The 27,931-nt window shown below is 44.6% G+C and overlaps 1 protein-coding gene across 4 annotated transcripts; it reads right to left on the reverse strand.

The window, feature by feature from the left end:
* Nucleotides 1-228: 228 nt before the first annotated feature.
* LOC144600615 (protein eva-1 homolog C) lies at nucleotides 229-27,800 on the reverse strand. 4 transcript variants are annotated; one of them, XM_078412415.1, is made up of 8 exons: nucleotides 27,518-27,787; nucleotides 16,618-16,817; nucleotides 14,875-14,998; nucleotides 11,301-11,453; nucleotides 5,264-5,407; nucleotides 5,101-5,172; nucleotides 4,612-4,704; nucleotides 2,123-3,244 (listed from the first exon to the last, which is right to left on the reverse strand). In XM_078412415.1, the coding sequence occupies exons 1-8, from the start codon at nucleotides 27,618-27,620 to the stop codon at nucleotides 2,877-2,879; spliced, it is 1,257 nt and encodes a 418-aa protein (XP_078268541.1). In that variant the 5' UTR covers nucleotides 27,621-27,787; the 3' UTR covers nucleotides 2,123-2,876. The 4 variants fall into 4 exon arrangements, with proteins under 4 accessions (XP_078268543.1, XP_078268544.1, XP_078268541.1 ...); XM_078412417.1 differs by lacking the exon at nucleotides 5,264-5,407 and having other exon boundaries at nucleotides 229-3,244; nucleotides 27,518-27,800; XM_078412416.1 differs by lacking the exon at nucleotides 4,612-4,704 and having other exon boundaries at nucleotides 2,125-3,244; nucleotides 27,518-27,782.
* Nucleotides 27,801-27,931: the final 131 nt, after the last annotated feature.

A 27,931-nucleotide genomic window follows, 5' to 3' on the forward strand; every position in this document is an offset into this window, starting at 1 on the left:
GTTCTTTGCTACATACTTCATTTGGGAAGAATCAGTCCAGCAAATAAATGATATTTTTTCCTCTTATCAGAGACATCAGAAACTTACAAATTGTGGGGTGTAAATTTTCATTCTTGTTTAAATAAACCCGAACTTGGCTGTTCATTGACAATATCAGACAGAAATGTTTTATTATTTAAAAGAGAAAGAATTTATGCAATGTTTCACAAAAATGTGTCCAAACATGCAACACAAATCATGATTGCCAGTAGAACAAACATCAGTACGGTGAGTGAATAGGTTAATTTATTTTGGCCAAGATGAATATTGGAGCACATGGCATATCTCCCAGAGTTGCTAGGCAGGGTTTTTAACTTGATCACTTCATCCTAAGGTAGCTCACTTTAATTACTGTTATTTGTTTTTATACATGCATTTTGGAAGTGCAGCTTGAACCACTTTTGGCTCTAAAGCAAGTATAATAAATTGAACCAAGTTGACACAAAGTTAAAATATGGTTCCATATTATAATGCACAGACTACAATTAATTCTGTATCATATACCCTAGTGAATATATACTCGAGAAGTACTTGGCACTGAGGCTTGACATGTTTGGTCATCATGATAAGGCTAAAGTGCTGGATGTAACACTAAAAATAATGCATAAAACAAGTGTTATGTTCAAACTTTGTGATACCTCTTGACATTCCTAGTTAAAGATTTTGCTGGGAAAAGGTCTTTACAATACCAATGATTTAGAATCTGTAACCCCCTCGGGTATTAGCCATATATTAATGAAGTTTATAACACATTTTGTTTTGCAGGAAGGAGAGGCTGGTTTAGAAACATTGATTTCAGTCTGAGCCGGGTGCTCATTGAGCTCAATATAAAGTGCTGACCTATACCCCTGTCACAATGTGAGATGGAGTCGGCCTTTCACGCTTGAAGAGTTATCGAGAGTGAAGACTTAGCCCGTGCATTAAGAATAGAAAGAGTAAAGCCATATTTAATATTGATTTAGCGACATTTAATCTGAGAACCTGTGAATTATCTCAAACTCAGCACATGTGCTTGGAAAAAAAGTCCAGTAAACCGTGTAATGAGATGTGTCTATGTAATGAGTCATTCAGAAGGTCATGATTAAGATTTATCGAAAACCTTTCGTGTGTTTTCAGAATGCATTGGCATAAATTACAGGGAATATTACCAAGGTGCGATTTAAATTTTAAATCATACCTTATGCATTTGATACTGTATATAATTAATATTAACTGTATTCATGACTGGATGTCTCGACTCCAAAGCAGGTAACAGACACTTTATTATATTATAGAATGCTAGAATGAAGAATCAAATAGGATTTTACCCACTAAATGTGCAAGGCAGGCCCCATGCTTGAAAGCGCATTCATTAGCCACAGAGATCTCCAGATCCAGACATAATTTTGCACCAGATTTAGTCCTGCATCCCTTTAAACAGACTGATTTTAATAGCCCAGTGAATCCTAAACAAAAATCGTCAAAATGCTGCATCCTTAACAATCACTAGATGGAGAAAGTACCATCACTTTTTTCCTTATCCAAATGCTACTTACAAAAGGCAATTAGCAGATTTGACTCAATCAATAAATTGTTTGTCTTCACTCCATGTAAAAGGGGAGATTTTTTTACAAAACAATATGATGACCATTTTTAGTTTAATATCCAATGCCGTTCATTCAGGCGATGCATAGACTATTAATGCTTCTAGTTCTGTTCTTGCCACTAGCTCCACTTTCTGCATTATTCCCATGTTACTCAATTGCATTTGTATTGGTAAAAGTGATTTCAGCCAAGTATTACCTTCCATTTAAATGACCCCTGACATTTCAATGTTACAACATGCTTGTAAGAGTTACATTTTGATGTAGGATTCTGATGCCAAGGATATTAATGCTGCACTGAATCAATGCAGGGCCCGTCATTGTGTTCAATTCTCCAGTGGGAGAGTAATGGGTGCATTTGGGGATAAATTATTGTAAAAGTATAATTGCAACAAATATAGCCACTCTGCGACTGGGTTTCCTGCTCTTCAGGGTTCTTCTGGTGTGACCTGAAATTAAAGATTAACCAGCAGAACACAACGTAGGCAACTCTGCAATAAAAAAATTATAAAGCTGGGGTTTTATCAATTTTCTTTTTACACCTGCTTTATTAAGCAGAAAAAAATATCTGATAAGAAGGTAGAGGCTGTCTAACTGGCTATGCCAGTCAGACGTGAGTTGGGAGTTGATTGTATAACACTCCAAGAATATTTTCAATCTTAGCTTAAAATTCTGCTGCAGAAAGAGAGGGTTGAAAATTAGCTTTGGACAGGCAGAAATGACACATAACCAAAGGATCCTTGCACCCATGAAAGAAACTGACAGCAGTAAAGAGCAACGCAGTTTAGTTTAATTTAATTTACAATGTGGAATCTGGCTCTTCGGCCCACTGAGTTCACACTGACCAACGATCACCCGTACACTAATTTATTCTACACATTAGGAACAATTTACAGAAGCCATTTAACCTGCAAAACGGCATGTCTTTGGAGTGTAGGAGGAAACCAGGGCACCTGGAGAAATCCCACACGGTCACAATGAGAACGTACAAACTCCGTACAAACAGCACCCGCAATCAGAATCTGGTTGGCAGCTGCCTCCGCTGCAGATGTCCTGATGTGGTTTCTTTGCTTCTATTCCCAGTGAATTCATTCCTGTTTTACAGGCAACAGGAATTTTCCCTTGGGGTTTTTTATATTGTATTTTCCATATACCCTCATCATTCAACCCATTTCCTTTGTATAGTGCACTCAAGCTTTACTTATCAATTTGACTTCAACCTTTTAATCTTTTTATTTTGTTACTCTGACCTTATTACTGATGAGGATTCAGGTTCTGGATTGCATAGGGGCTGGGCTCCTTGTTCAGCCACATTTCCCTGTCTCTTAGATCATTCTGTTCCCCTCTGTCTACCATCACAGCTGCCATCTCTGGGCTGAAGATATTGTCTGACACCCTATACTGTCTGGTCAACTGTCGAAATGAGATGTCAGAGGAGCCATCGTCCTCATCGTCTGAAATCTTGATGTGCCCATTTTCACTTTCTTGGTTGTCTTCTGCCTCACTTTGAAGCTTGCTGATGTCTTGTCTCAGTAACATGTGAAATCCAAAAGTGCAGAGGATAAACACTAAGCCAGAACATACGCCAGACAAGAAGAACAGGGCTACTTTCTCTGGGAGACCTGAGAGGGAACAGATCAGACACAAATTTAATGATGACCACCCAGCCTGTTTTGTGTGGCTTTATTGCAATTTTCTGAGACATAAACCATAGAGCAAGCTGAGGTCTAGGGAAGGAGTAGATTTTAATCCCCACGCCCAACCCACCAACAAATTTATGGATATCTCCAGGATATGATATTAAAATGATAACCCCACCTCAAAATGTCTCACATATGCTCATTTTCTCATTTAACGTAGTGCAGGGAATGGTTGAAGCATTTAAATGAAGAAGCAACTTGCCTCACAGCCAGCTGGCTTTCCTCAACACTGGAAAACCTGGCATAAATAAGATCCGACTGCTGCAAGCCTTTCCTGTCTAGGGGTGCCAAGGCCAAGTTGCCAGCACACCACAGTCCAAATTGCAACTCCTGCCTTCAACTAAGATCCTCCACCTACTCGGTCTACAATATTCCTGGTTCCTGTCTCTCCCTGCTCTGCTATCCTCCATTGCAACCCCCTGATTTCTACCCACCCTTCCAACATCTTACTGTCCCCACACATTCCTAGCAGCAACCTCTCCTCTTTTGGCATTTTCCTCCCTCCTCTCCACTTCCCAACTTGAGCTTGCCACTGATGGTGTTATAGCTCAATGAGGGCAGCCAGCCTCTTGGTCTGCAACTGTGGGGGATGGACACCATCCACAAGATGTGGATGTCACTGGTAATACCAGCATGTAATGTCTCTCTCTAACTGCCCACAATTCAGGTGACAGGTAAGAGTCAACTGGTGGTTTGCAATCACATGTGGACCAGATTGGTAAAGGTAGTAGTTTCTTCCCAAAAAGAACATTTGTGCACCAAACGTTCTTCAGGTCCTGCAGTTACAAGGGACCAAGAGGATCTTTGCAAGTTAAAATATCCCAAAATGCTTCCCATCTCTCGAATAATAGAGATTAAAATGTCATTAATAATTACGATTCTTGCTTCACCCAGCAAAAAGAAAACAATGAAAATCAAAGCAAATCCAATGCATTATTACTAGGAGGCATGTACTGTAGCTATTATGTTCTCTTAGCTCATGAGAGTAAAAATTCAAACAGCAAAGTTTATCCCAAAGAGATTACAAACTAGTTAGTTGCTTCAAATGTTACCTTTTGTATTGAGACATGAGTTTAATGAGACAGCAGCAAAACAGTTGTGATTATTGTGGGAAAGGATTTTTTTAATGAAATAAGTGATGTGTGAGTTGAACCAAGTTAGTGTGAAACATGTTAGTGTGAGTTGAACCACTCAAATTGTTAACAAATTATACTTATTGAATATGTTTAGTCTATTTTTTTTCATTTACAACAATATTAGAGGCACATTGGCAGCATGCAGAGACATACCCCTAATGTGGGCAAGAGTGGCCAGGGAACTGCTAATAATTGCGACATCTTTGGCGTAAAGCATAGATATTCTTGGGCCATTATACCAGCCACCTGCAGCAAATAAGGACAAACTAACTGAGTTCTTTCAAAACTGTCTCTATTTTCCTGTACTGTACAAAGCCTCAAGAGAGAGCCTCAGGCAATTTTTTTAATGAAGATTCTGAAAAATGGTAGAAGAAAATGCATGAAATTATGCTTTCCATAAAGATGTTAGTATATGCATCCGCTAGGTAAAAAAGCATTATAATAAATATAATAGGAATGGGTTCGTTTGTTCTTTCCGGAGGACATTACTAGCATATGTGCCTTAATTTTAAGGTGGAAGCATTTTAAAGGTAATGGGTTAACAGAATTTGGCCATTTCTTCCAAAAGCAACAACTAAGTTAGTTAGTAAACCCTTTCCTTTGCTCAGTTGTGTTGACAAAGACAAATGTTAGAAACCCTACCGTGAGTATAATCTGATATTAAGAAGGGCTTTACTGGTCCTTGACCAGCCTCCTCAAAGAGCTTCTTGGGAACTGAAATTTAAAAAAAGACACATTATTATAGAAATTTGAAATCTTTTACTCAGTGTCACTAATTAAAATGATCAGTCTGTGATTTAGTTACCACATGTATACGAGACATTGAGTTGTTTACGGACTCCAGGGATGCAGGGGTCACCAAAGCTCAAAACACTGGCAGTGATCGAACAGTTTGCTTTGCTGTGGCAGCTTGAGGAGACTATCCTTAGAGTTGTGGGCGATAAACACTCTGAAAGGAAAGGAAGTTATTCAAAGCATTGTGCCACCTGTTCTATCTGCCCCATTTCCACACCTCCTTCCTCCTTGTCATCTCTCGCCATGACATTCCACAAGTACCAGCCAAGTCCCACTTTTTGCACTCAGCAACTATTCTTCACATGTGAATGTTACAAAGTGATATTTGCAAGCTGCGTGGTGATAGTGATTAAGTAGAAATTCTACACCCATCTGCAACATCCACGGATCACTATATTTAAAATATTTCCTGCAGTATCTCAAACTACGCTCGCAGATTAATTCTACCTCCCTATAAAATTTAGCCTTTTGATATACAGCGCGGAAACAGGCCCTTCAGTCCACCGAGTCGGTGCCGACCAGCGATCATCCCATACACCAGCATCATCTGACACACCAGGGACAATTTACAATTTTACCAAAACCAATTAACCTACAAACCTGCACATCTTTGGACTGTGGGAGGAAACCAGAGCACCCAGAGAAAACCCACGCAGTCAGGGAGATCGTGCAAACTCCATACAGACAGCACCCGTTGTCAGGATCGAACCTGGGTTTCTGGCGCTGTAAGGCAGCAACTCTATCTTGTCCAGTATATCACTGACAAAGCCATTGCCTAGAAAATTTTATTACATGGTCTGTGAATGAAGGAACTGCAGATACTGGTTTAAACCGAAGACAGACATAAAATGCTGGAGTAACTCAGCGGGACAGGCATCATCTCTGGAGAGAAGGAATGAGTGAAGTTTCGAGTCGAGACCCTTCAGAATGATTACATGCTCTGTCCAGTATCATTAATTCTTCAGAAATCGAGAAGCCTTCAAAGGCTACCGAAGACATGAATTGGTTTTAAAAGTGCAAGCCAACAACCTCCTCTCAAACAATTGTCAGGGCTTTGTAAATTTACACAGTTCACTGTTGACCAAACACAGATCTGAAGCAGCACATTTGTGGTTGAGTTGGATAGTTTACTTTCTTACCAACATTAATTGCCTGAGGATACAATATTTCATCACTGAGACATTGCATTCGATCTCTACTATGATCACTGTGTGAATCTATATATTTTTTGAGTTTTTCCAACTAGATTAAAGGAACATGAATCAAGCCAAAATAAAGACAAAAATGATTTGCGTTATTCTCAAGCAAAATCCAGACAAGTAGATTTTGCAGCAAAGATCACTGGATAATAGAAATAAGATTTTTTGTTGTTTCTTTAGTTATTCCTTAGCCTTGGATATTAGAAACATAGAAAATAGGTGTAGGAGTAGGCCATTCGGCCCTTCGAGTCAGCACCGCTGTTCAATATGATCATGGCTGATCATCCAAAATCAGTACCCCGTTCCTGCTTTTTCCCCATATCCCTTGATTCCATTAATCCCAATGGCTATATATAACTCTCTCTTGGAAACATCCAGTGAATTGGCCTCCACCGCCTTCTGTGGCAGAGATTTCCACAGATTCACAACTCTCTGGGTGAAAAGGTTTTTCCTTATCTCAGTATTAATGGCCTACCCCTTAGTCTTAAACTGTGATATTGAGTTTAGTCTGAGTTTATTGATTCAGTATGAACTATTTATAATCCTTAATTCTACATGGTGTTGAAGTTCAAATGTATCAGCCACAGTATTGGAGAAAACTAAGAAATGGCTGCAAGCTATAAATGACAAAAGAATGGCAAAAATAATATATGAAAATAGACTGTGCCAAAAAGGCTTATATTGACTAGAGTTTAGATGAGAGAGAATCTTATGAAAATCAATAAAATTCCAAAGGGACTTGACAGTTGAAACAGAAAGGATAGTGGGGGAATCTAGGACTAGAAGCACAGTGTACGAATAAACCTTATTAGGTTTACCTTGAGATTAGAAGAAATTTCTTCTTCAGTGGTTGGTGAGCCTGCTGATTTTTTTACCACAGAAAGCAGCTGAAACAAAATCATTAAATATATTCAAGAAGGAGTTAGGTGTTGCTCTTTGAGCTAGTGGGATCAGGGAATATGGGGAGAAAGTTGGGAAAAGGTATTACATTTGGGTATAAGAAGGAACTGCAGATGTTGGTTTAAACCAAAGATGATAACACAAAAAGTTGGAGCAACTCAGTGGGACAGGCAGCATCTCTGGAGAGAAGGAATGGATGACTTTTCGGGTCGAGACCCTTCTTCAGACTAGTTAGGGAAAAGGAAACGAGAAATACAGACAATGATCTACAGAGATATAGAACAATGAATGAAAGATATGCAAAAAAGTAACAATGATAAAGGAAACAGGCCATTGTTATGTGTTTGTTGGGCGAAAACGAGAAGCTGGGGTAACATGGGTGGGGGGGGGGATAGATAGAGGGAATGCCAGGTTACTTGAAGTTGGAGAAATCAATACTCATAGCACTGGGCTGTAAACTGCCCAAGCAAAATATGAAACTTGAATTTGCTGTTACTCCAATTTACGTTCGGCATCACACTGACAATAGAGGAGACCTAGGACAGAAAGGTCAATGTGGGAATGGGAAGGAGAATTAAAGTGGCCAGCAACCGGGAGATCAGGTTGGTTCAGGCGGGCTGAAAAAAGGTGTTCAGCAAAACAATCACCCAGTCTACGTTTGTTCTCACCGATGTATAAGAATCCACATCTTGAACAACGGATGCAGTAGATGAAGTTGGAGGAGGTGCAAGTGAACCTCTGCCTAACCTGAAAGGACTGTCGGGGTCCCTGAACAGAGTTGAGGAAGAAGGTATAGGGAAAGGTGTTGCATCTCCTGCAGTTGCTGGGGAAGGAACCTGGGGAGGGGCTGGTGTGGTGGGGAGGGATGAGTTAACCAGGAAGTTGGAGAGGGAACGGTCTGTGCGGACGGCGCAAGGGGTGGAGATGGGAAAATGTGGCTGGTGGTGGGATCCCATTGGAGGTGGCGAAAATGTTGGAGGATTATGTGTTGTGTGCGACGGCTGGTGGGGTGGAAGGTAAGGACAAGGGGGACTCTGTCCCTGTGCGATTTGGGGGAAGGGGAGCAAGGAGGGCCTCGTCTATGATGGGAGAGAGAAACTGTCGTTCCTTAAAGAATGAGGACATCTCAGGTGTTGGTATGGAACACCTCATCTTGGGCGCAGATGTGGCGTAGATGGAGGAATTGGGAGTAGGGGATAGAGTCTTTGCATGAAGTAGGGTGGGAAGAAGTGTAGGCAATATAGTTGTGGGAGTCAGTGGGTTTGTAAATTTGGGTGATCGGCCATGATCATATTGAGCAGCAGAGCAGGCTTAAAGGACTAAATGGCCTGCTCTTGGTCCTCTTTTCTATGTTTCTGTGGATCTCCACTCTCTGACTGGACAGGCTGAATGTCGTAGCAATACTGAATTAGCAGATTATCTCACTGGCAATGATGTGTAAACAGCTTGCTCATTTTCACAGAATATTATACACTCACCTAGTCTGACACACTCTTTTTAACTACTGTACATGTCAGTGGGAGACCCTCTGTTTAATTGAACATCTATTTAATTGCCCCGACATTACAGCCACCAGCTATGATATGATGCAACAAAAGAATTAAAGAATGAATTTTAAATAAAACTAGCCGGGCATGGACCCATTGGCCCCAAACCTCTCCTGCAGGCCCAGCAACCCCCATTGGGCCCAAACCTCTCCTGCAGGCCCGGCAACCCTCCGTGTAAATCTCTCCTGTGGGCCCGGCAACTTTCCCCCAACTGACGACCTGTGGACCCTTTGCCGACGGGGGACTCTCCCCCAGGGCCGGGGGCGGGCGAAGGGGAAAAGGAAACGGGAGGGTCCAGGTCCCATGGTCCAGGTCGCCCAGGTCCCATGCGGCCAGCAGCAGGAGAGCTCTCCTCACCACAACCCCCCACATTGGCCACAACTCCCATAACTCGGGCGGGTCCTGCCCCTCTCCGAGTGGCAACCCTCCCCCAAATGTGCACGCGCGGATCCGGCGGCCATCTTACGTAAGTATTAGATCAATGGGCCCCAACTGCGCAGGTGTGGACCCGTTTGTTCTGCGCACGCACGGATCCAGTGGCCATCTTACATAAGTATTAGATGAACAGGCCCCAACTGCACAGGCACAGAGCCGTTGGGTTCCCATTGTGACGTCGAACACGCGGACCTGTTGGGTTCCCATTGTGACATCGAACACGGCTGACGGGCAGGGTAAGTGGAAAAGGGATTTAATTAAAGTTTAAAAAGTGATTTATTAAAGTTTAAAAAGTAAAAAACTTTTAAAATATAACAGCCATTTGAACCACAGGACAATGGTGAGTAAGGAGGTTCTAACATTGTTACGCTATCGTGTACCGTTTTGGCTGTATTTCGACCATGTACAAACATGCAATATATATATACGCACAAATATATATACAAGATGAGAGTTTTAGTAATATACTAGACAAAGTGGGCCCATTCCTCATAGGGAGGGGGGGGGAGGGAAGGGGAGAGGGTGTGACTGAGGAGGCCACTCTCTCCTCCCCCACCCCCTCTCTAACTCTCCCCCACCTCCCCTTTCCCCATGACCCCCCCATTTCCCCCACTCTCTCTTCCCCCCCACCCCCCACCCCCCATTCTCTCCTCCCCAGCCCCACTCTTACTCTCCCCCACCCCCTTTCCCCACCACCCCACTTTCCCCCACTCTCTCTTCCTCCCACCACCAACCCCCCTCCCCCCCACCCCCGCTTTCCCCCTCCCCAGTCGCACTCTTCCCCCCCCCCCCACCCCAACTCTCTCCTCCTCCCACCCTCCCTGTCCCCTCCACTTTTACTCTCCTGGAGCAGCGGACCACTGGACACGGGCAGTGCGGCGGCGGCTGTGGCCTAGCCGAGCTGTGATTACTCGCGGCGGTTATGGGGGAGAGAGGAGAGGGGAGAGAGAAGCTAGGGGAGAGAGGAGAGGGGAGCTTCTGATTGCGGGCGGGCGGCTCCGCTAAAGGCATCCATCTTGTTTGTGCGAGTGAAGAGAGAGGCTGTGCGTGACCTATGGTGACGTCATACGCACAGCAGCCCTTGGAGAAATGTGTTTAGAAATGAGATTTTTGAAATTTAATATGTCTGTAACTTAAAAAATACGAGACCAATTTAAATAAAACTTGTTATAAAGAGTTGCCGCGAGAGTGGTGATGAAAGTGGCGCAAAACATTGTGGCGCTATGGTTAACCGTTTTGGCAAAATCACAGAAAAACATATATTTACATACGGATATATATACAAGATCTGAGTTTTAGTAGTAAAATAAATATATATATATATAGATAAGATATATATATATATAGATAAGAATATAGATATCGTAGTATATATATATAGATGATTAATTGCTCTTCTAAAAATCGATGAACTCTCCAATGACCCTGTGGGTAAATATGGGCAATGGATCAGAAGAACTCCGAGACTCTGCCCTCCAAGCTTGTTGTGATAACATGTCTTAGTAAGGTGGTGCAGCAGTAGAGTTGCTGCCTTACAGCGCCAGAGACCCAGGTGCTGTCTGTACAGAGTTTGTACCTTCTCCCTATGATCGTGTGGGTTTTGTCCAGGTGCTCTGGTTTCCTCCCTCACTCCAAAGTAGTACAGGTTTGTAGGTTTTTTTGCTTCTGTAAATTGTAAAATGTCCCTAGAGTGTGTGATGGTGCTGGTGTACCAGGTGATTGCTGATCGGCATGGACTCCGTGGGCCGAAGAGCCTGTTTCCACATTGTGTATCTAAAGTCGAAAGTAAGGATGGCAACAGAGCCAAATAATCCTGATGAACATTAAGTAATTTTTCTACTAGAAAGTGATTGTGATCAACTAAACTGAAATAAAACTAAAATTCTGCACAAGATGGGAATCAGAAACAGAAACCATTGATGCTGGGAAGTAGTTGTTGAATTTCATCTTCTGTCTGTAGACTCACCAATATCTGGTGTCGAGCTGTTCGTTGAGGGGCACTCCATATTCCCATAAAGGGCTCGTCCATAACTTGCAGTGTAAATGACAAGGACAGTTTGGTTTTTACACTGGAGGTGTAACGTCTCATTCTCACATACTAGATTGCTCTGGTGTCCGTCTGAAAAATAAACATACTAAACAACATTAGGATCTGAAAATGTTCTGCAAGTGATCCAAGCTCATTTTTCAGTAGCAGAAGTAGTGGGTCTGTCGGCCAGATGCACCGAAACAATTTTGAGAATGTTAAAAGGACTGCATCTCCATGGATTGAAAAGGTTTAGAGGGATAAGGGCCAAATTGTTTCCCGGTTCTGTTCTGAAACAGAGGAAGGAGGTTCCACCAGTCCTCAACCAAAAAACATTAAATCAGGACTTTTTTTGTTATAATTAGCTGACAATATGGTTGTCATGTTTTCCACAATACTGCATTCATTGTGAAATACCGTGAAGGTGCAAATAAACCCAAGTCTTTCTTATCAGGCAAGAAGAGCAGGTCCTCAGGATTAAATGAATCCAGTCAATCTCAATGGAAAATGGTTTTCAGGCGTCCTGTGAAAGAATTACACATAACTGTCAAATGGCTTCACCTCATTCCATAGTTTCCTTATTAACTCTAAAACCGTGCAAGTCGCAGCAGTGATGAAGGAGCTGGTGAATTTATCCATCCTGTCATTGCTAGGAAATAACAGTGAATGGGCTCCTTTATCGACCAACTTTGCAATATTTCTCCCATAAACTGTAAATACATTTTCAAGATAATAATAATAATAATAATAATAATAATAATAATAATAATAATAATAATAATAATAATAATAATAATAATAATAATAATAATAATAATAATAATAATAATAATAATAATAATAATAATAATAATAATAATAATTAAAAAAAAATGTTTTGTGGTATTTATTTTTAAAACTGAATACAACATATATCCCATAGTTTAATTATGAGTAGTCTTAGGGTGAATATTCAATGAAATTAGTATTTTTGGATGTGCATGCAGAGTAATTTGACATGGTAGACTATGAAAAATGGATGTTAGAACTTTACAGAAAAATTGACTAACAGACAGTTCTCAGGAATGAACCCCTTGTATCCCCCTTGGAGCATCTGCATTGGCTCCTCTTCCCAGGCAATAATTACCTTTGGTATCCTCTCATTCATCCCTGCCAGTTTCTCATCTACATGCTGTGTGCCAGCACATGTGCATTGATGACAACGAGCCACCACACCATTACAGTTCATCCTTATAAATAGCAAATTTGGTTGATTTGGCATTCATTGCAGGATGAGCAGTAATTTTTGTCTATTAAATATTGGGTGACCAACCAAGCCATTGACTTTAGCCCAATTATTATCTCTGATACCCAGTCACTGATGACCAATGGAAAATCAACCAGTATGTTCACAGTCAATAACATTGCACAAATGCAGTCTTTTAAATTTTTTTAGAGATACTCGCCCACCGAGTCCACGCTGACCAACAATCACCCATACACTAGTTCAATCCTACATTCGAGGGATAATTTATAGAAGCCAATTAACCTCCTAACAGAAAACTCCTGAATTTAATAAGTCCACATTAGCAGCTAAGCCTTTGATTTTCAAGGTCTTATGTTTGAGAAGTATCTCTCAAAACATCCACCTCTCTTCTTTAATTTAAGATACCTGCATTTTTTACCTTTAAATCTTTCACCAGCTACACAAATGGAATATCATTTATTTTTGTAGCCCTCCAGAAAAATACCTTCACAGAGTTGGATTGAACTATACTAATAGCAATTGCTGTTGCTAAATTTCATCTTTCATCCCCTGAGTGAGACACAGCATCAAGAAGGGAAAAAAACACGTGTACGAAAAGCCAAACATGATATCCCTCAAATGTAAATAATTTAAATTGTGCTCAAGTGGACTAGCTAAAGCTGGTCCTGTCACTGGCCCAGCTACGTTCATCTCATCCACTCCATGAATACCCAATGTCCCCTTCATCAAACTCTGTTTATAAAAATGATTTTCCAATCCACATAAACAGGGCTTTAAAAATACATCTACTTCTGTGGCCTTCCGCAGTGCTTGCAACATCTAAGCAACCATGGCAATACTTTACCGGTTCTAACTTTGGTATCAAACTTCACCACATGTACTTGACTCTAGCCTTTGTCTCCTACTCTGCCGATCACCCCCCCCCCCCCCATCTCTTACCACCTATCACTCGCGAGGCTTTATCCCACTCACATCTCTTTCTTTCACCTTTCTCCCCTCTTACCCCATCAGTGTGAAATAGGATCCCAACCAGAAGTGACGTCTGTCCATTCCCTCCACAGATCACCTGCTCTTCCTCCAGCAATTTGTATTTCCCAGAATCTGCAGTTTCTCATGTCTCCACAAATAATCTAACTTCTGGCAAGCAAGTCCATCAAAATTGCAAAATTGCAACTATTTGCTAACAATCTGTTACGAAACTACCTACTCTCAGTTAACTGTAATAAAAATGGTAACGTTCAACTGTTCCATTTCTAGGCTCATTGCAACACATTTGTGATGCATCTGGTGTCTTCTCCGGGATCTCAACAGAAAGTTTTACGGTGAGGTATAATTCCTCCCTTTGTGATCCGGAAGATTCCATTACTTTTATCAAAATCGTGTTTGTCTACTCTGGCCTATCTTCCAAAGCGAAGTCATGTACAGTGTGGACTCTGCGCTCTCTCCTGTTCTTTTGATGGGATATCTTTATTCGCAAAATCATTAACTCTCAATCTCTCGGTGCATGTCCACATATTATGAAGGTATTCACATTGAATGGCGGTGCTGGCTCGAAGGGCCGAATGGCCTACTCCTGCACCTATTGTCTATTGTCTATTGTCTATTGCAAAATCATTAACTCTCAATCTCTCGGTGCATGTCCACATATTATCTTAGTTGGCAGAAACCACACCCAGTTTTCATTATTGCCGTTCCAAACCCAGTATTTAAATATTAATTTTTCCTCAAGCAACACTCAGAATTTCTCAGTACCTCTATAAGATACTGGATAATACCTGTAGCTGGTTGTGTAAATTAACAAAGATACTTAAATACAGTAGATAGACACAAAATGCTGGAGCAACTCAGCGGGCCAGGCAGCATCTCTGGAGAAAACGGATGGGTGATGTTTCGGGTTGGGCCCCTTCTTCATACATGTCCACATACCAGACACGTCACCCATCCTTTTTCTCCAGAGATGCTGCCTGACCCGTTGAGTTATGCCAGCACTTTGTGTCTATCTTTGGTATAAACAAGCATCTGCAATTCTTTGTTTCTACTCTAATACAGTGCTTGACAACTACTAGTGTGGCTTAATCCCATATAGACTGTCCAGAATTTTCTACAGACACTTGCCACAGAACATTTGCACACATTTTGTAAACTGATGACAGTATTGCAGTAATTATCACTAACCAATGTTACATACAGTATGACACAATGAATCCGAGGATGGATCTATGTGAAATCAGACAGAATCATCCACCCACACATTGGTTATCCACTCACCAGGTTTGCACTTGAATGAAACAATTAGATATTTACTGGTCCCAGGGCAAGGATCAGGACCAAAAACCCGCCTGTTGACTGAAAACTGGCAGGAGTGCTGTTCTTGACACTCATCATATACTTTCTGTTAAAAAAATATATAGAGTTAATGTTGGAAAACAAATCTGATCCTCATGCACTGAGCTCCAATTGGAATGTTATAAATAGATATTTCTCAAGTTCTCTTTTTCCTAAGTTCTCTGCTGCAGTAAATCAGACCACATTAGCAAAGCATATGAATCCTTGTCTTTCCCTGTTAGATTATGTTGTCTGAGTCCTCAGGAGTATCCTGCACATTCTGAGATATCTTCGCAAGTTGGTAAGACGGAGCTAATGCATTAGATTTTTTTAACGTAATACTCCTTATAATAACTCTAACTTGTGCGCCTGAGATTATAATGTTTGTTAATGGCCAAATATTGCTGCAAAAGTATTGGTTTCTCCAAGCATTGAACTCATACTCAGGGGCACCTTGCATCCCAACACATGGGACTATCCTAGTTGGGGCATCTTGGTTGGTCAACGTGGACCATGAGTTGGGACCAAGGGCCTGTTTATATGCTATGTGACTTTGTGACTTTATGACTCTCTGACATGCCATTAATGAGACATGGCGTCAGGGCCAAGTAAAGAATAAAGGAGATTTAGCACCGTTTTGCAGACTTGAAAGGAACATGAGAACCCCCCAGAAATAGAACCGAGCAGAGCCCGGCGGGTGGCACGGTGGCGCAGCGGTAGAGTTGCTGCCTTACAGTGCTTGCAGCGCCAGAGATCCGGGTTTGATCCTGACTACGGGTTCTGTTTGTACGGAGTTTGTACATTCTCCCCGTGACCTGCTTGGGGATTCTCCGAGATCTTCGGTCTCCTCCCACACTCCAAAGACGTACAGGTTTGCAGGTTAATAGGCTTGGTGTATGTGTAAATTGTACCTGGTGTTGGTAGGATAATGTTAGTGTGCAGGGATCGCTGGTCGGTGCAGACTCAGTGGGCCGAAGGGCCTGTTTCTGCGCTGTATGTCTACAACTAAAACAGAGCCAGTTTGCACAATCCCTGTGACCATATCCTACCCCCCCCCCCCTCCCCTCCCCTCCCCACACTCCCCCACCCCTCCCTTCCACCTCTCCACCTCCTGGCACCTGACTCAGTGTGAGCACGTCAAACCTGGAGCCAGACAGCCTGGCAAATATAATTCCATCTACCTGCCCTGTAATTGAGGTCCAGCTGCAAACAAATAAAAATAGAAAAAAGGAACTGCTGATTTACAAAAAAATAAATCAAGTGCTGGAGTAACTCAGCGGGTCAGGCAGCATCTCTGGAGAACATGGATATGTACCGTTTCGGGTCAGAGGGCCTGTTTACATGTTATTTGACTCTATGGCTCTACAACATGCCATTAATCAGGTGCTGATTATCCCAACCTGAAATTTCACCAAACCATTTTCTCCAGAGATGTTGCCTGTCCTGCTGAGTTACTCCAGCTTTTTGTGTCTATCTTCGGATTAAACCAGCACCTGCAGTTCCTTCTCACACAACAACTACATTTGGCCTTTTTAAACCTTTGTCACAGTGCAAATCCCTTTCCACTGTGTAAAAGGTAGCCGTGCTCGGACACAGCACAATATAACTCAGTAACCGCGTTGCGTAAATTGTACTGAGGCATCCTTTTGATCCGCCGCATCGCCACACAGGGTGGGACTCACGCACCGGTACAGCGGTGACAGCCGCACAGTTGATGCTCTCAGCTGACGTATTCACCCCACTTGGGCATAAATGTTCACTGGGAACGCGGCGACCGTAGAAGGCTGACAGAATGCTGATGGATGTCTGAGGTGGACAGCTTATTGAGAACCGATCCCCGTCACAGGCGTGCACTGTGTGGTTTTGCAGAATCTTCAGGAGGTAACCTGGTCAATGGAAGCATAATCACTGAAGGATTGGGAGCATGTCTTACCTTTGAACCTGTGAAAAGCCTGGCATATATACTATTCTTCAACAAAAGTCATCTTTCAGTGTATAACGACCTCAACCTGAGTTTCCCCAAACATCACCCAACTGTACCTCTGACACATTTGTACATGCATCAAATAAGTTATAATTTTGAACAACCCTATGTCCCTCGTAAACTAACACTTGCTGTAAGTTATGGAAGTGTTTTTCAATTATTACAGTCACGGATGGATCTGTTTTTCATACCCACGCAGATATATGTTTATTTAACAGGCCAAAGACTGCTAAGCAATGGTCTTTACAAAGCAAACATAGAGGATAGAACCTAGATATAGAACAATAAACATAGAACAGTGCAGCTCAGCATCAGGCCCTTTGGCCAACAATGTTTGCGCCGAACATGATGCTAAGTTAAACTGATCGCATCTGTCTGTGCGCGATCAATATCCCTCTATTCTTGCATCTCCATGTGCTTTTTTAAAAGCCTCTTAAACACCTCTATCATATCTGCCTCCACGACAATGTGCTCCAGGCTCACACTTAATGCACATCTCCTCTCACCTTATAGCTATGCCCTCTAGTGTTGTACATTTTAACTCCGGAGAAAAAAAAAGTTCTGACTGTCAACGTACGAATTTAAACCGTATATGAACTTAATTACTGTACTTAGTTAGCAGACCTTGAACTTTTAATTCCCCTGCCCCTAGCTTGAGATTTGCAAAATGTTAATATTTTTATATCAACAGGGTATGGAAATGTCGTTAAATGAGTGCCAAGCACATTTGCAGTTGTCCTACTAAAGCCAGCAGATTACAGGAGAAGGCTCTCATCCTTTGCCACACAATGTTTGCCTTTCATTCCCTGAGCAGCTGCAGCTGCAGCTGCCTCGTGTTGTGCCCAGGCAAACACACTCTACTGTGCCAGCCTCCTGGTGACAATGGACTTTTGTGCCTCTCGTGTGACCTACTGGTGGGTAGGTGGCAGCAATCTGATATTTGCCCAGGACAGTTACTTTCTTTTTAATTTCCTTCTTGGTGATCCATCTACCAAAAATGTTACTATAGGAAGATCATCTATCCTCTGTCTGTTCTCCTCTTACTAGTTCTGTCACAAATTCTTTAACATATTTTCTTAAAAACTATTAACTTACTTTCCATGGTTGTATTGCTCTCTACATTCCCCTTAAGTCTCACACATGTAAGATTTGAGAAGTTTTCCCTCATTTGGAAAGCAACACCAAACCAAAGAGCTGCAGTTTGGACATTTTAAACGGGAGACTGGGGCTGATAGCGGAGAAAGGCTGCGGTCAGATTAACAAAGGATGTCACAATCCGTGGGTCCTAAAATGGCCGCAGGACCTCGTGACCAGCCACAAAAAGTAAAAACCTTACATCCCAGTCTCTAGGTTTTCTGCAAAATCATGGCCAGAACAAAGGATGGGTATTGGCCATGCAGAAACCTACGAAACCAGGTCGGAGTCCAGACACTGGGGCGCTGACATCAGCATACTCACAATGCCCCAAGCCGACTTAAACAGTTCATCTCAGTGAGGGGGCACAATAGCCCATAGAAAACTACCTGGTAGGTGATGGGAAACCAGTTAACACCCATCACCTCACAACTAAATCCCAATTAACACCGTCTGGCCATCCCCGGTATCCCCGAACATAAGCGCAGATCAGAAGAAAACCTCATACATATCTTTTTGAACAAAGAGATTCCAAGATCTGGCGGGAGATAGGACGGGTCAGAAACAGTATAACTGGCCACTACTTTTGGGTGAAGAAGTTAAGTCAACTCAAGAAGAAAACCTGCAAGGAACGCAAGCAGGCAAGTCAACTGAAGTCTAGCACAGTCAAGAAGCGCAGAGAAAACCGAGTTCGAAGTCAACTGAAGTCAAGAAGAGAGTCGGAAGGAAGTCAAACGAATACAGGAGGAAGAAACGACAGGCAAGAAGAACGGATGCAAGAGAAAGGAACGGGCACGCAACTCGAGAAGAAATACTACAAAACGAACAGCCAGTAACCCCAGTAATAGTCCCATGGTGAGCATGTACTCCAAATCCTACATATCCTGGACATAGTTTAGTGTAGAGGGGAGGGTGGTTGTGAATAAACGTTGGGTGTGTATTAAAATATGTGTTGGTCAAGGTTGCGATGCGTCGTACGTTCCCCATCTTACAGTCGTGTGTATGTCTTGTAGAACTGTGTGTCTAAGAATTCATAAGTAAAAGGGTATTCGTGTATATGTTTTGTGGAACTGTGTGTTTCAAGAAATCAGCGAAAAGGCATTCGGGTATCTGTCCTGTGGAACTGTGTGTGTTTAATGATTCATAGGTATAAGTATTCGTGTGATTCGGTACGTATTTATTAAGTATGTCATACAGCAATGTATAAATATTCGTGGACAATAGTCCCAAGCACTGAATAAAAGCCTTTTCATTTAAACCCTGGTTTTCAAATCTGGTCTGGTTGAATTTTTCTGCACTATAAGAGCTCCTGCATCTAAGTCCAGTGTCTAGAACCGTAAGGGGTGAGTGGGTCGAACCACTCACGGGGAACCAGTGTGCACGGCCTGGTCAAGGGATCAGAGCAAGGCACGGGGACCTTAGGTCGGGCGAAAGCTCGGCGCAGAAACCCCCCAGAAACCCCTTACAGATAATGGCGACCACTAAGGGATACTGGCAGCAGGATGATAGTGTGCCGGAAAAGGATTTGAAAACTAGGGACATAATGGACGAGCGCATTGCGGACTATGTGTTTAGTAAGGTGAATATCACCAGTAAAGCCCACAAGAAATCTGTAGAGAAGGCGGTCTGGCTGACCTGCTATAAAAAGCAGGTCCAGCTTTTGGACCGCGTGGTTGTGGCACAGGCAGCCCAGATCAGGGACCTTCAGGAGGAGGTAGAGGAGAATGCTGCGGGTGGGAACCAGTTGATTGAGGCTTTGGACTCTTTAAACAAGGAGCGCCGGGTCGTGACCAACTGCCACGAAGCCAGGGTAGAGCTGATGGAGTGTCAGGCTACTGAGGCTATGCGCAGTAAGGGCAAGCTCAGGGAGCAGTGCGCTTCCCTGAGCCACCAGCTGGAGACCCAGGAAGAGAACCTTAAGGGAGTTAGGGCAGCATATAAGATGGTTTTAGAGGACAGGTCGGAAGGGGCCGACCACGGGGCCTGCCTGCAGGAGATAAAGGGTCTGCGGGGTGCTTTAAATAAAGCAAGCGGGCTGGTCTGTTTGATGAACCCCCCCGCGGGCCAGTCACTAGCGGGAGCGAAGGTCCCGGTTCCGATCCCTAGAAAGACCATGGTGGCTTCAACCCCCAGACTCCACAATTCCCCTAGCTACGAGGCATCCTGGAAAAGGGGTAGTGTAGGGGAGAGAGAGAGAGAGGAGCTCCCGGTCGAGGACTCGGCACCGGCGCCCATGTGCCCGGTCCTGGAAACCAGACGGGGACCCACCATGCAGAATGGGGATGCCGGACCCATTCAGAGCGAGATCGTGGTGCCCCACAGCTCCCAGCAGTTAAGAGCTATGATCGGGCATGTAATGAAATTGTCCGAATCAGGGGACCCTTCGCTGCATTTTAGGGAGATAGAACAGACCGCCGCAATCAACGGTTGCGACGAGGGAGAACGGGCAAAAATGTTGCTGTTCTCCCTGGACAGCTCGATCCTCCAATGCCTCTCAGATGAGAGTAAAAGAGGGACCAGGACCTACGATCTCCTACGGGATGAGGTCCTGGACGTCTTGGGGATGGGCGATGAGGGTCCATTTGCCCGATTGGAGAGGACCCTCCAGATGGAGGGAGAACCCCCAAGGGTTTTTGCGGCGCGACTGTGGACAGTATACCAGAGCAGTTGCCCACACGTCCCCGCGCGGGATGACCTGGCCGGGAATGGGAGAGCCCAGTGACTCCGATGCTTGGTGTCAAACAGCCTGGCAGCCGTCAGGGAACAGGCGAAAGCCTGGTTTGATCCCACAAATAGCACAGAGGGGGCAGTTTTAGACCGACTCACGGTAGGGTATAGAAACACCCAGAGCACGTCTACCCGACTCGTAACAGGGAAGGTGCACGTAGCGGAGGCTACTGCACTGGCCCAAAAGGAGTGGCGACAGGAGGGTAACCCTACCACACAGTCCAAGTGTTTTAAGTGCGGTAAGGTGGGGCACTGGCGGAAGGATTGCAGGGCCCACACCAAGGAAGATAGGGTTGGCACCACCCTGCGCGCCGATATCCCAGTTAAGCCCGAGATCATCGAAACGATGATCGAGGTGATGCGGTCCCTCATGGCCGCACAGGGGAAGGTGGCAGTCGCTACCGGCTCCCCGGGTGCGGGGGGGGCACTGGACATTCCCCAATGACATCAGCCCGTGCAGCCTGCCTATCTGTGTCCTCTGCGCTACGATGCGTGGAAGAGGCCGCTTGTGGAGATGGTAGTGGAGAGGCAAAGGGGCAATTATCTGTCGGACATGGGGGCTTCATGCACCGTGGTCCACACAGAGGAACCCTTTGACTCTCCCCGGGGGTCCCTTTCGCACTGGCGGGGTTCACAGGGAAGGAACAGGCTGGCGCGCGTTCACAGCCAAGGATGAGGCAGGTCACGCAGACAGGCAAGGTTGCCTGCGTGAGGGGGGAGGACATTCTCCAGGAATGGAGAGTCTCGCGTTTTGGGTGGGATTCGGACGAGGAAGAGCCTGATCAGCCCGACCAGGGGCTGGATCCCATTATGGAGGAAGAGGAGTCGGAGGGGGACGACAGTAACGTCCCCGACTCAAGCACCAGGAAGGCGGGGGTAGCGGGCGGAGGCTCACCACCTGTAGGTACAGGCAGGGTGAGGCCGGATGCCGCGGGTATACCCAGCACCAAGGGGGCAGAGCTGGATGAGGAGGGGCCAGGGTCGGCAGCTGCGGGGGGTACCCGAGCTGCGGCACGGCAGGAACCGGTCCTCAGCCAGGCTGTCCAGGGGGCAGTGCCTAAGGTAATCCTCCGTAGGTCCAGCAGGAAACCCCAACTTAGAAAGTTTTGGCCAGAGGTCAATCACGCCCCGAGGTACGGGAGCCAAGTAGGGAGGAGGGAGCTTACGTCCCGGAGGGGACCTAGCCCCCGCCAGGCAGCGACAGGCTGCGGAGGATCAAAGGTGGGAGACAGCGTGGTGCAGCCGCAGGAGACGACCCGCTGCAGCCCTGACAGGGATTAGATGAGCCGCCCGGGGAAGGCGGCACTGTATTATATTTTAGATAATATAAATAAGGATAGGTATTTTAGATAAGGATAAGCTATTTTAGATAAGGATAAGCTATTTAAGATATTTTAGGTAATATAGATAAAGATAGGTATTTTAGATAAGGATAAGCTATTTTTGATAAGTTTTGTGGGGATAGTTAGCGTTTAAATAAAGTTGATGCGTCCAGGATGTGTGGGTGTGGGGTGCAGGCTGGGGGTCAAGAGACCCGCCCGCAGAGGCGTTTAACAAAGCCAAGCGCTCCCCAAGAGGCTGGCTATACCATTCTTCTTTATCTGTTTTCTGGAGTGGAAGGAGGCACTCGTATGGTGGATCTTTGCCACGGCGATCGGATGTGGGTGGACCTATCGGGGCCACACCAAGGACATCATCGTCTACGGCTGCTCCGGGGACACGGCTCCCATCGCGACCGATGGGACTGGAAGGAGAGAAGCGGAGGAGACCGCAGTTTACTTCCATGAAGGCCGGTGGCCGGGGTGGCTGGGATCGAACTCTTCAGAGTATTCCAGCGCCCCAGGTTTTGCTTATCGGGACCCTTCATTATTGTGCCCGAGAATCAAGATCATCGCCCAAAAGATCAGCGCCACCGTTGGCAAAAGGATCTGCCTGGTATGCACGGGGAAGGTCCCCGCGAGCAGGCGGTGGTGGCTGAGGAAAACGAGCAGGACAATGTCCAACTCCACTGTTGAGTGGGAGAGACTTAACAACAACACTCACAGAACTATTTCTGGAACTAAAGAACAGTTGAGTGTGTGTTGGGACAAATAGTGGGAACCGGATGAGGGGATTTATATGTGTATGTGGGGTTCGAGGTATCGTTGCCCCACGGGCAACAGCATATTTTTCCAGAGACAGTGGCAGGATGACGGTAAGGGGATGAGGTGGAATGTTAGCTCGCGGGCTTGTGGGGTCCCCCTTTTCCCCGATCCCGGTAAACGCCACTGAACTCATCACCAGACCACGCATAACACCTCCCACAGTTCCACTGGCAGTAGCACAGGAGGGTGAGTGCCCACAAACCACTAAGGGGCCCGGGAATGGCCTGGTACTGATACCGACTGACCAGGTATTGTACCAGGGGGTGCACTACGCGGTAGCCTCGGTGATCTTAAACCTCACCGAGGTGCGGTTGCCGGGGTGGTGCCCCAAGGAAACTGAAAGATTGTACCAGGTGCTACTGACCAACATGTTCCGGCAATTTTACGAGTTCGACCTTGCCAGTGTGGACAAGGAGAGCTTGTATAGCCAAGAGCTGGAGGACTGGGGTCAGACGGGGAGGCATAGGAGAGGTGTAGTAAATGATGTATTTATATCAAGGAGAATGGAGAGACCATTACGTGCGGGTGGGCGAGCAGGACCCAGCCGCAAGCTGCTTGGAGGACGTGCCCCCCTCCACACCGAGTAGACTGTGTTTTATATTGTCCCCTTTAAAATTTGTATAAACTGTGTTTTTGTATTGTCTTCTTCAAATTTGTATCAAGAGTGATTGTGAAGAAATGTACAAAATGTATCGTTTTGCTGTTGTGTTGTTTTCATGTCCTACATTACAGCTGACACCAGTAGGAGGATGGCGGAGGCATCGGCCTGGGACAAGGTGTAGGTATATATGTCCGACATGAAAATGTACATACTTGTAATATAGTTTTGCCCGGGACACGGGCAGTAAAGGTCAGCCTAAGAGATGGGGACTGTACGTTCGCAATGAAACACTAGTTTAGTTAAAACCTCAGGGGTCTGGATATGGAGAATCGGGAAAACATTGCTCAACCACATTATTTAATTGATTCGATAAGCTGGGGTTATGCAAATCAACAGGAGGGACTGTAAGATTTGAGAAGTTTTCCCTCGTTTGGAAAGCAACACCAAACCAAAGAGCTGCAGTTTGGACATTTTAAACGGGAGACTGGGGCTGATAGCGGAGAAAGGCTGCGGTCAGATTAACAAAGGATGTCACAATCCGTGGGTCCTAAAATGGCCGCAGGACCTCGTGACCAGCCACAAAAAGTAAAAACCTTACATCCCAGTCTCTAGGTTTTCTGCAAAATCATGGCCAGAACAAAGGATGGGTATTGGCCATGCAGAAACCTACGAAACCAGGTCGGAGTCCAGACACTGGGGCGCTGACATCAGCATACTCACAATGCCCCAAGCCGACCTAAACAGTTCATCTCAGTGAGGGGGCACAATAGCCCATAGAAAACTACCTGGTAGGTGATGGGAAACCAGTTAACACCCATCACCTCACAACTAAATCCCAATTAACACCGTCTGGCCATCCCCGGTATCCCCGAACATAAGCGCAGATCAGAAGAAAACCTCATACATATCTTTTTGAACAAAGAGATTCCAAGATCTGGCGGGAGATAGGACGGGTCAGAAACAGTATAACTGGCCACTACTTTTGGGTGAAGAAGTTAAGTCAACTCGAGAAGAAAACCTGCAAGGAACGCAAGCAGGCAAGTCAACTGAAGTCTAGCACAGTCAAGAAGCGCAGAGAAAACCGGGTTCGAAGTCAACTGAAGTCAAGAAGAGAGTCGGAAGGAAGTCAAACGAATACAGGAGGAAGAAACGACAGGCAAGAAGAACGGATGCAAGAGAGAGGAGCGGGCACGCAACTCGAGAAGAAATACTACAAAACGAACAGCCAGTAACCCCAGTAATAGTCCCATGGTGAGCATGTACTCCAAATCCTACATATCCTGGACATAGTTTAGTGTAGAGGGGAGGGTGGTTGTGAATAAACGTTGGGTGTGTATTAAAATATGTGTTGGTCAAGGTTGCGATGCGTCGTACGTTCCCCATCTTACAGTCGTGTGTATGTCTTGTAGAACTGTGTGTCTAAGAATTCATAAGTAAAAGGGTATTCGTGTATATGTTTTGTGGAACTGTGTGTTTCAAGAAATCAGCGAAAAGGCATTCGGGTATCTGTCCTGTGGAACTGTGTGTGTTTAATGATTCATAGGTATAAGTATTCGTGTGATTCGGTACGTATTTAATAAGTATGTCATACAGCAATGTATAAATATTCGTGGACAATAGTCCCAAGCGCTGAATAAAAGCCTTTTCATTTAAACCCTGGTTTTCAAATCTGGTCTGGTTGAATTTTTCTGCACTATAAGAGCTCCTGCATCTAAGTCCAGTGTCTAGAACCGTAAGGGGTGAGTGGGTCGAACCACTCACGGGGAACCAGTGTGCACGGCCTGGTCAAGGGATCAGAGCAAGGCACGGGGACCTTAGGTCGGGCGAAAGCTCAGCGCAGAAACCCCTTACACACATGAAATCCCTTCTAACTTTGCTTTTGGTCCTAACCCTACAGTGATGCCTCCTTATTGTGTAGGAACTAAATGTAGATGCTGGTTTATAATGAATGTTGGACATAAAATGCTGGAGTAACTCAGCGGGTCAGGCAGCATCTCTGGAGAACATGGATACAGAGTGCTGGAGTAACTCAGCAGGTCAGGCAGCATCTCTGGAGAAAAGGATTAGGCGATGTTTTGGGTTGGAAACCTTGTACCACTTTATTTAGGTTTGATCACCTGTGAAAATAATGTCTCTATTTTATTCTCCCAAAGCCTTTCAAGGATTTGAACAGGTATTTTAGGTCCACATGCTGCATAAAAGTATATGAATTAGGAACAGGAATTGCTCATTTGGCGACTAAACCATTCCCTGCATTTAATAAGATCATGGCAGATCAGGTTGTAACCTTAGCTCTCTATTCCATTGTGAGAGTAATGAATAAATGTATTCATCATACAGCATGAAAATAGGCCCTTTGGCACAACATGTCCATGCTGACAAAGAAGCTCCACCTACGCTAGTTCCACCTGCCCGTGTATGGCCCATAGCCATCTAAACCTTTCCTATTCATGTGAAAACGTTGTACCTCAGGTTCCTATTAAATCTTTTCCCTCTCACCTAAAACTGTGTCCTCTAGTTTAGCTTAGAGATACAGCATGGAAGCAGACCCTTTGGCCCATTGAGTCCGCACCGACCAGTGATTCCTGTCCATTAACACTATCCTACACACACTAGGGACAATTTACACTTATACCAAGCCAATTTACCTACATACCTGTAAGTCTTCGGATGAAACTGAAAACCCACATGGTCACGGGGAGAACTTACAAACTCCGTACAGACAGCACCCGAAGTCAGGATCGAACCCGGGTCTCTGGCATGGTAAGTGCTGTAAGGCTGCAACTCTTCCGCTATGCCACATCTTTAGTTCTTAAAAGACCTTGTGCATTCGCCCTATCTATTCCCCCCATGATTTTAAATGGCTCTGTAAGATCACGTGGCAGCCTCACGAACTCCAAGGAATGAAATCCTAGTCAGTCCAATCTCTCCCTATAGCTCAGGCCCTCTAGTCCTGCTAACATCCTCTATAAGGTGCTGGTAAGACCGCATTTGGAAAATCCTGAGCAATTTTGGGCACCATATCTGAGGAAGGATGTGCTGGCTCTGGAGAGGGTCCAGAGGAGGTTAACAAGAATTATCCCAGGAATGAGTAGGTTAACCTATGATGAGCATTTGTTGGCACTGGGCCTGCACTCGCTGGTGATTAGAAGAATGAGGGGAGACTTCATTGAAACACGCGGAATAGTGAAAGGCTTGGATAGAGTGGATGTGGAGACGATGTTTCCACTAGAGGGTGAGTCTAGGACTAGAGGTCATAGCCTCAGAATTAAAGGGCGTTCTTTTAGGAAGGAGATGAGGAGAACTTTCTTTAGTCAGAGGGCGGTGACTACAGGTGTCAGAGGTTATGGGGAAAAGGCAGGAGAATGGGGTTAGGAGGGAGAGATAGACCAGCTATGATTGAATACTACTCCTATTCCTTATGACCTTATGAACTTCCCATATTAATCTCAGGGATATGCACAGCCAGGCATGTGCCACCCCTGCACTTTCCCCTCCCCATCCCAATAATTATTAAGCACATTCAGGACAAAGGCAAACGTGCATGTGGACCAAGTTTCTGCTTAAAGTGTCCCTCCACAAGCTGTCACATTTATGCTGTAAATTCTAATGGCATTCCAAGGATTGGAAACAAACTACAAAATTGATCAATGTTTCAGATGCAAGCATTTCAGCTCATTGCCTCATTACAGCAACGACTCCAGTGTTCTGATGTCAACGATCTTTTCAAGAGCCTTTTCCAACTATTGTTAACCCTTTTACATGAAGTCTGGGAATCCAGTCACTGACCAGGAACTTTCCTTTCTCATCCACGAACTAGGCTGACCTTTCGGGAAGTACTGGATTTGCCTGCACTATCATTTTAACCATGTCATTCACCTCTGAGACGTCTTTCTTCAAAGATGCAGATAACTACCTTACCTGGTATAAAATCTAAACAGAAATATCCACAATCAAACATAATTGTAATGTTCATATGTCCAAGCAAACACTTACCTGAGAAATCTGGAGCAGCTTCAAACTGGGCCCAAAGGTAAAACCAAACCACTGTGGCAAATGAAAATCCCACGTCACATCTAAACCATTTCAATGCAACCATACCGAAGGCTTGATCAGAGAGAGCTTGTAAATGCTCATTCTGACTGGTGAATAATCATTCCAGTTTTTCTATCACATTTGGTGTCAGGCTCCCAGCAGATGAGATGTGATCACGGGTAAACTGATGAGTTGGCAGCCTTCTATTGCATTCTATATACATTAGATTCAACAACGACTTTTTGTTAGATATTAGATAATGACAGCTGTTGGTAAACACTGTCACAAGGCAGTTGTGCAAACACATTCGGTGCAGCCCTTTCCTGAAGGCACTCCTTCTCCCTGAGACAGAGTACATTGGACAAAGGCAATCCT

This window comes from Rhinoraja longicauda, chromosome 15 (assembly GCF_053455715.1).
Source record: "Rhinoraja longicauda isolate Sanriku21f chromosome 15, sRhiLon1.1, whole genome shotgun sequence".
Classification (NCBI taxonomy): domain Eukaryota; kingdom Metazoa; phylum Chordata; class Chondrichthyes; order Rajiformes; family Arhynchobatidae; genus Rhinoraja; species Rhinoraja longicauda.

What these genes read in the sequence shown, in the direction of transcription:
- LOC144600615 (XM_078412415.1), bottom strand. Translation starts at nt 27,620, where the DNA reads ATGGTTGCATTGAAATGGTTTAGATGTGACGTGGGATTTTCATTTGCC. An exon ending in CGGCTGTCACCGCTGTACCG is followed by an intron (nt 14,999 to 16,617) that starts GTGCGTGAGTCC and finishes TTTTTTTAACAG; the next exon opens with AAAGTATATGATGAGTGTCA. An exon ending in CAATGTCTCGTATACATGTG is followed by an intron (nt 5,173 to 5,263) that starts GTAACTAAATCA and finishes TTTAAATTTCAG; the next exon opens with TTCCCAAGAAGCTCTTTGAG.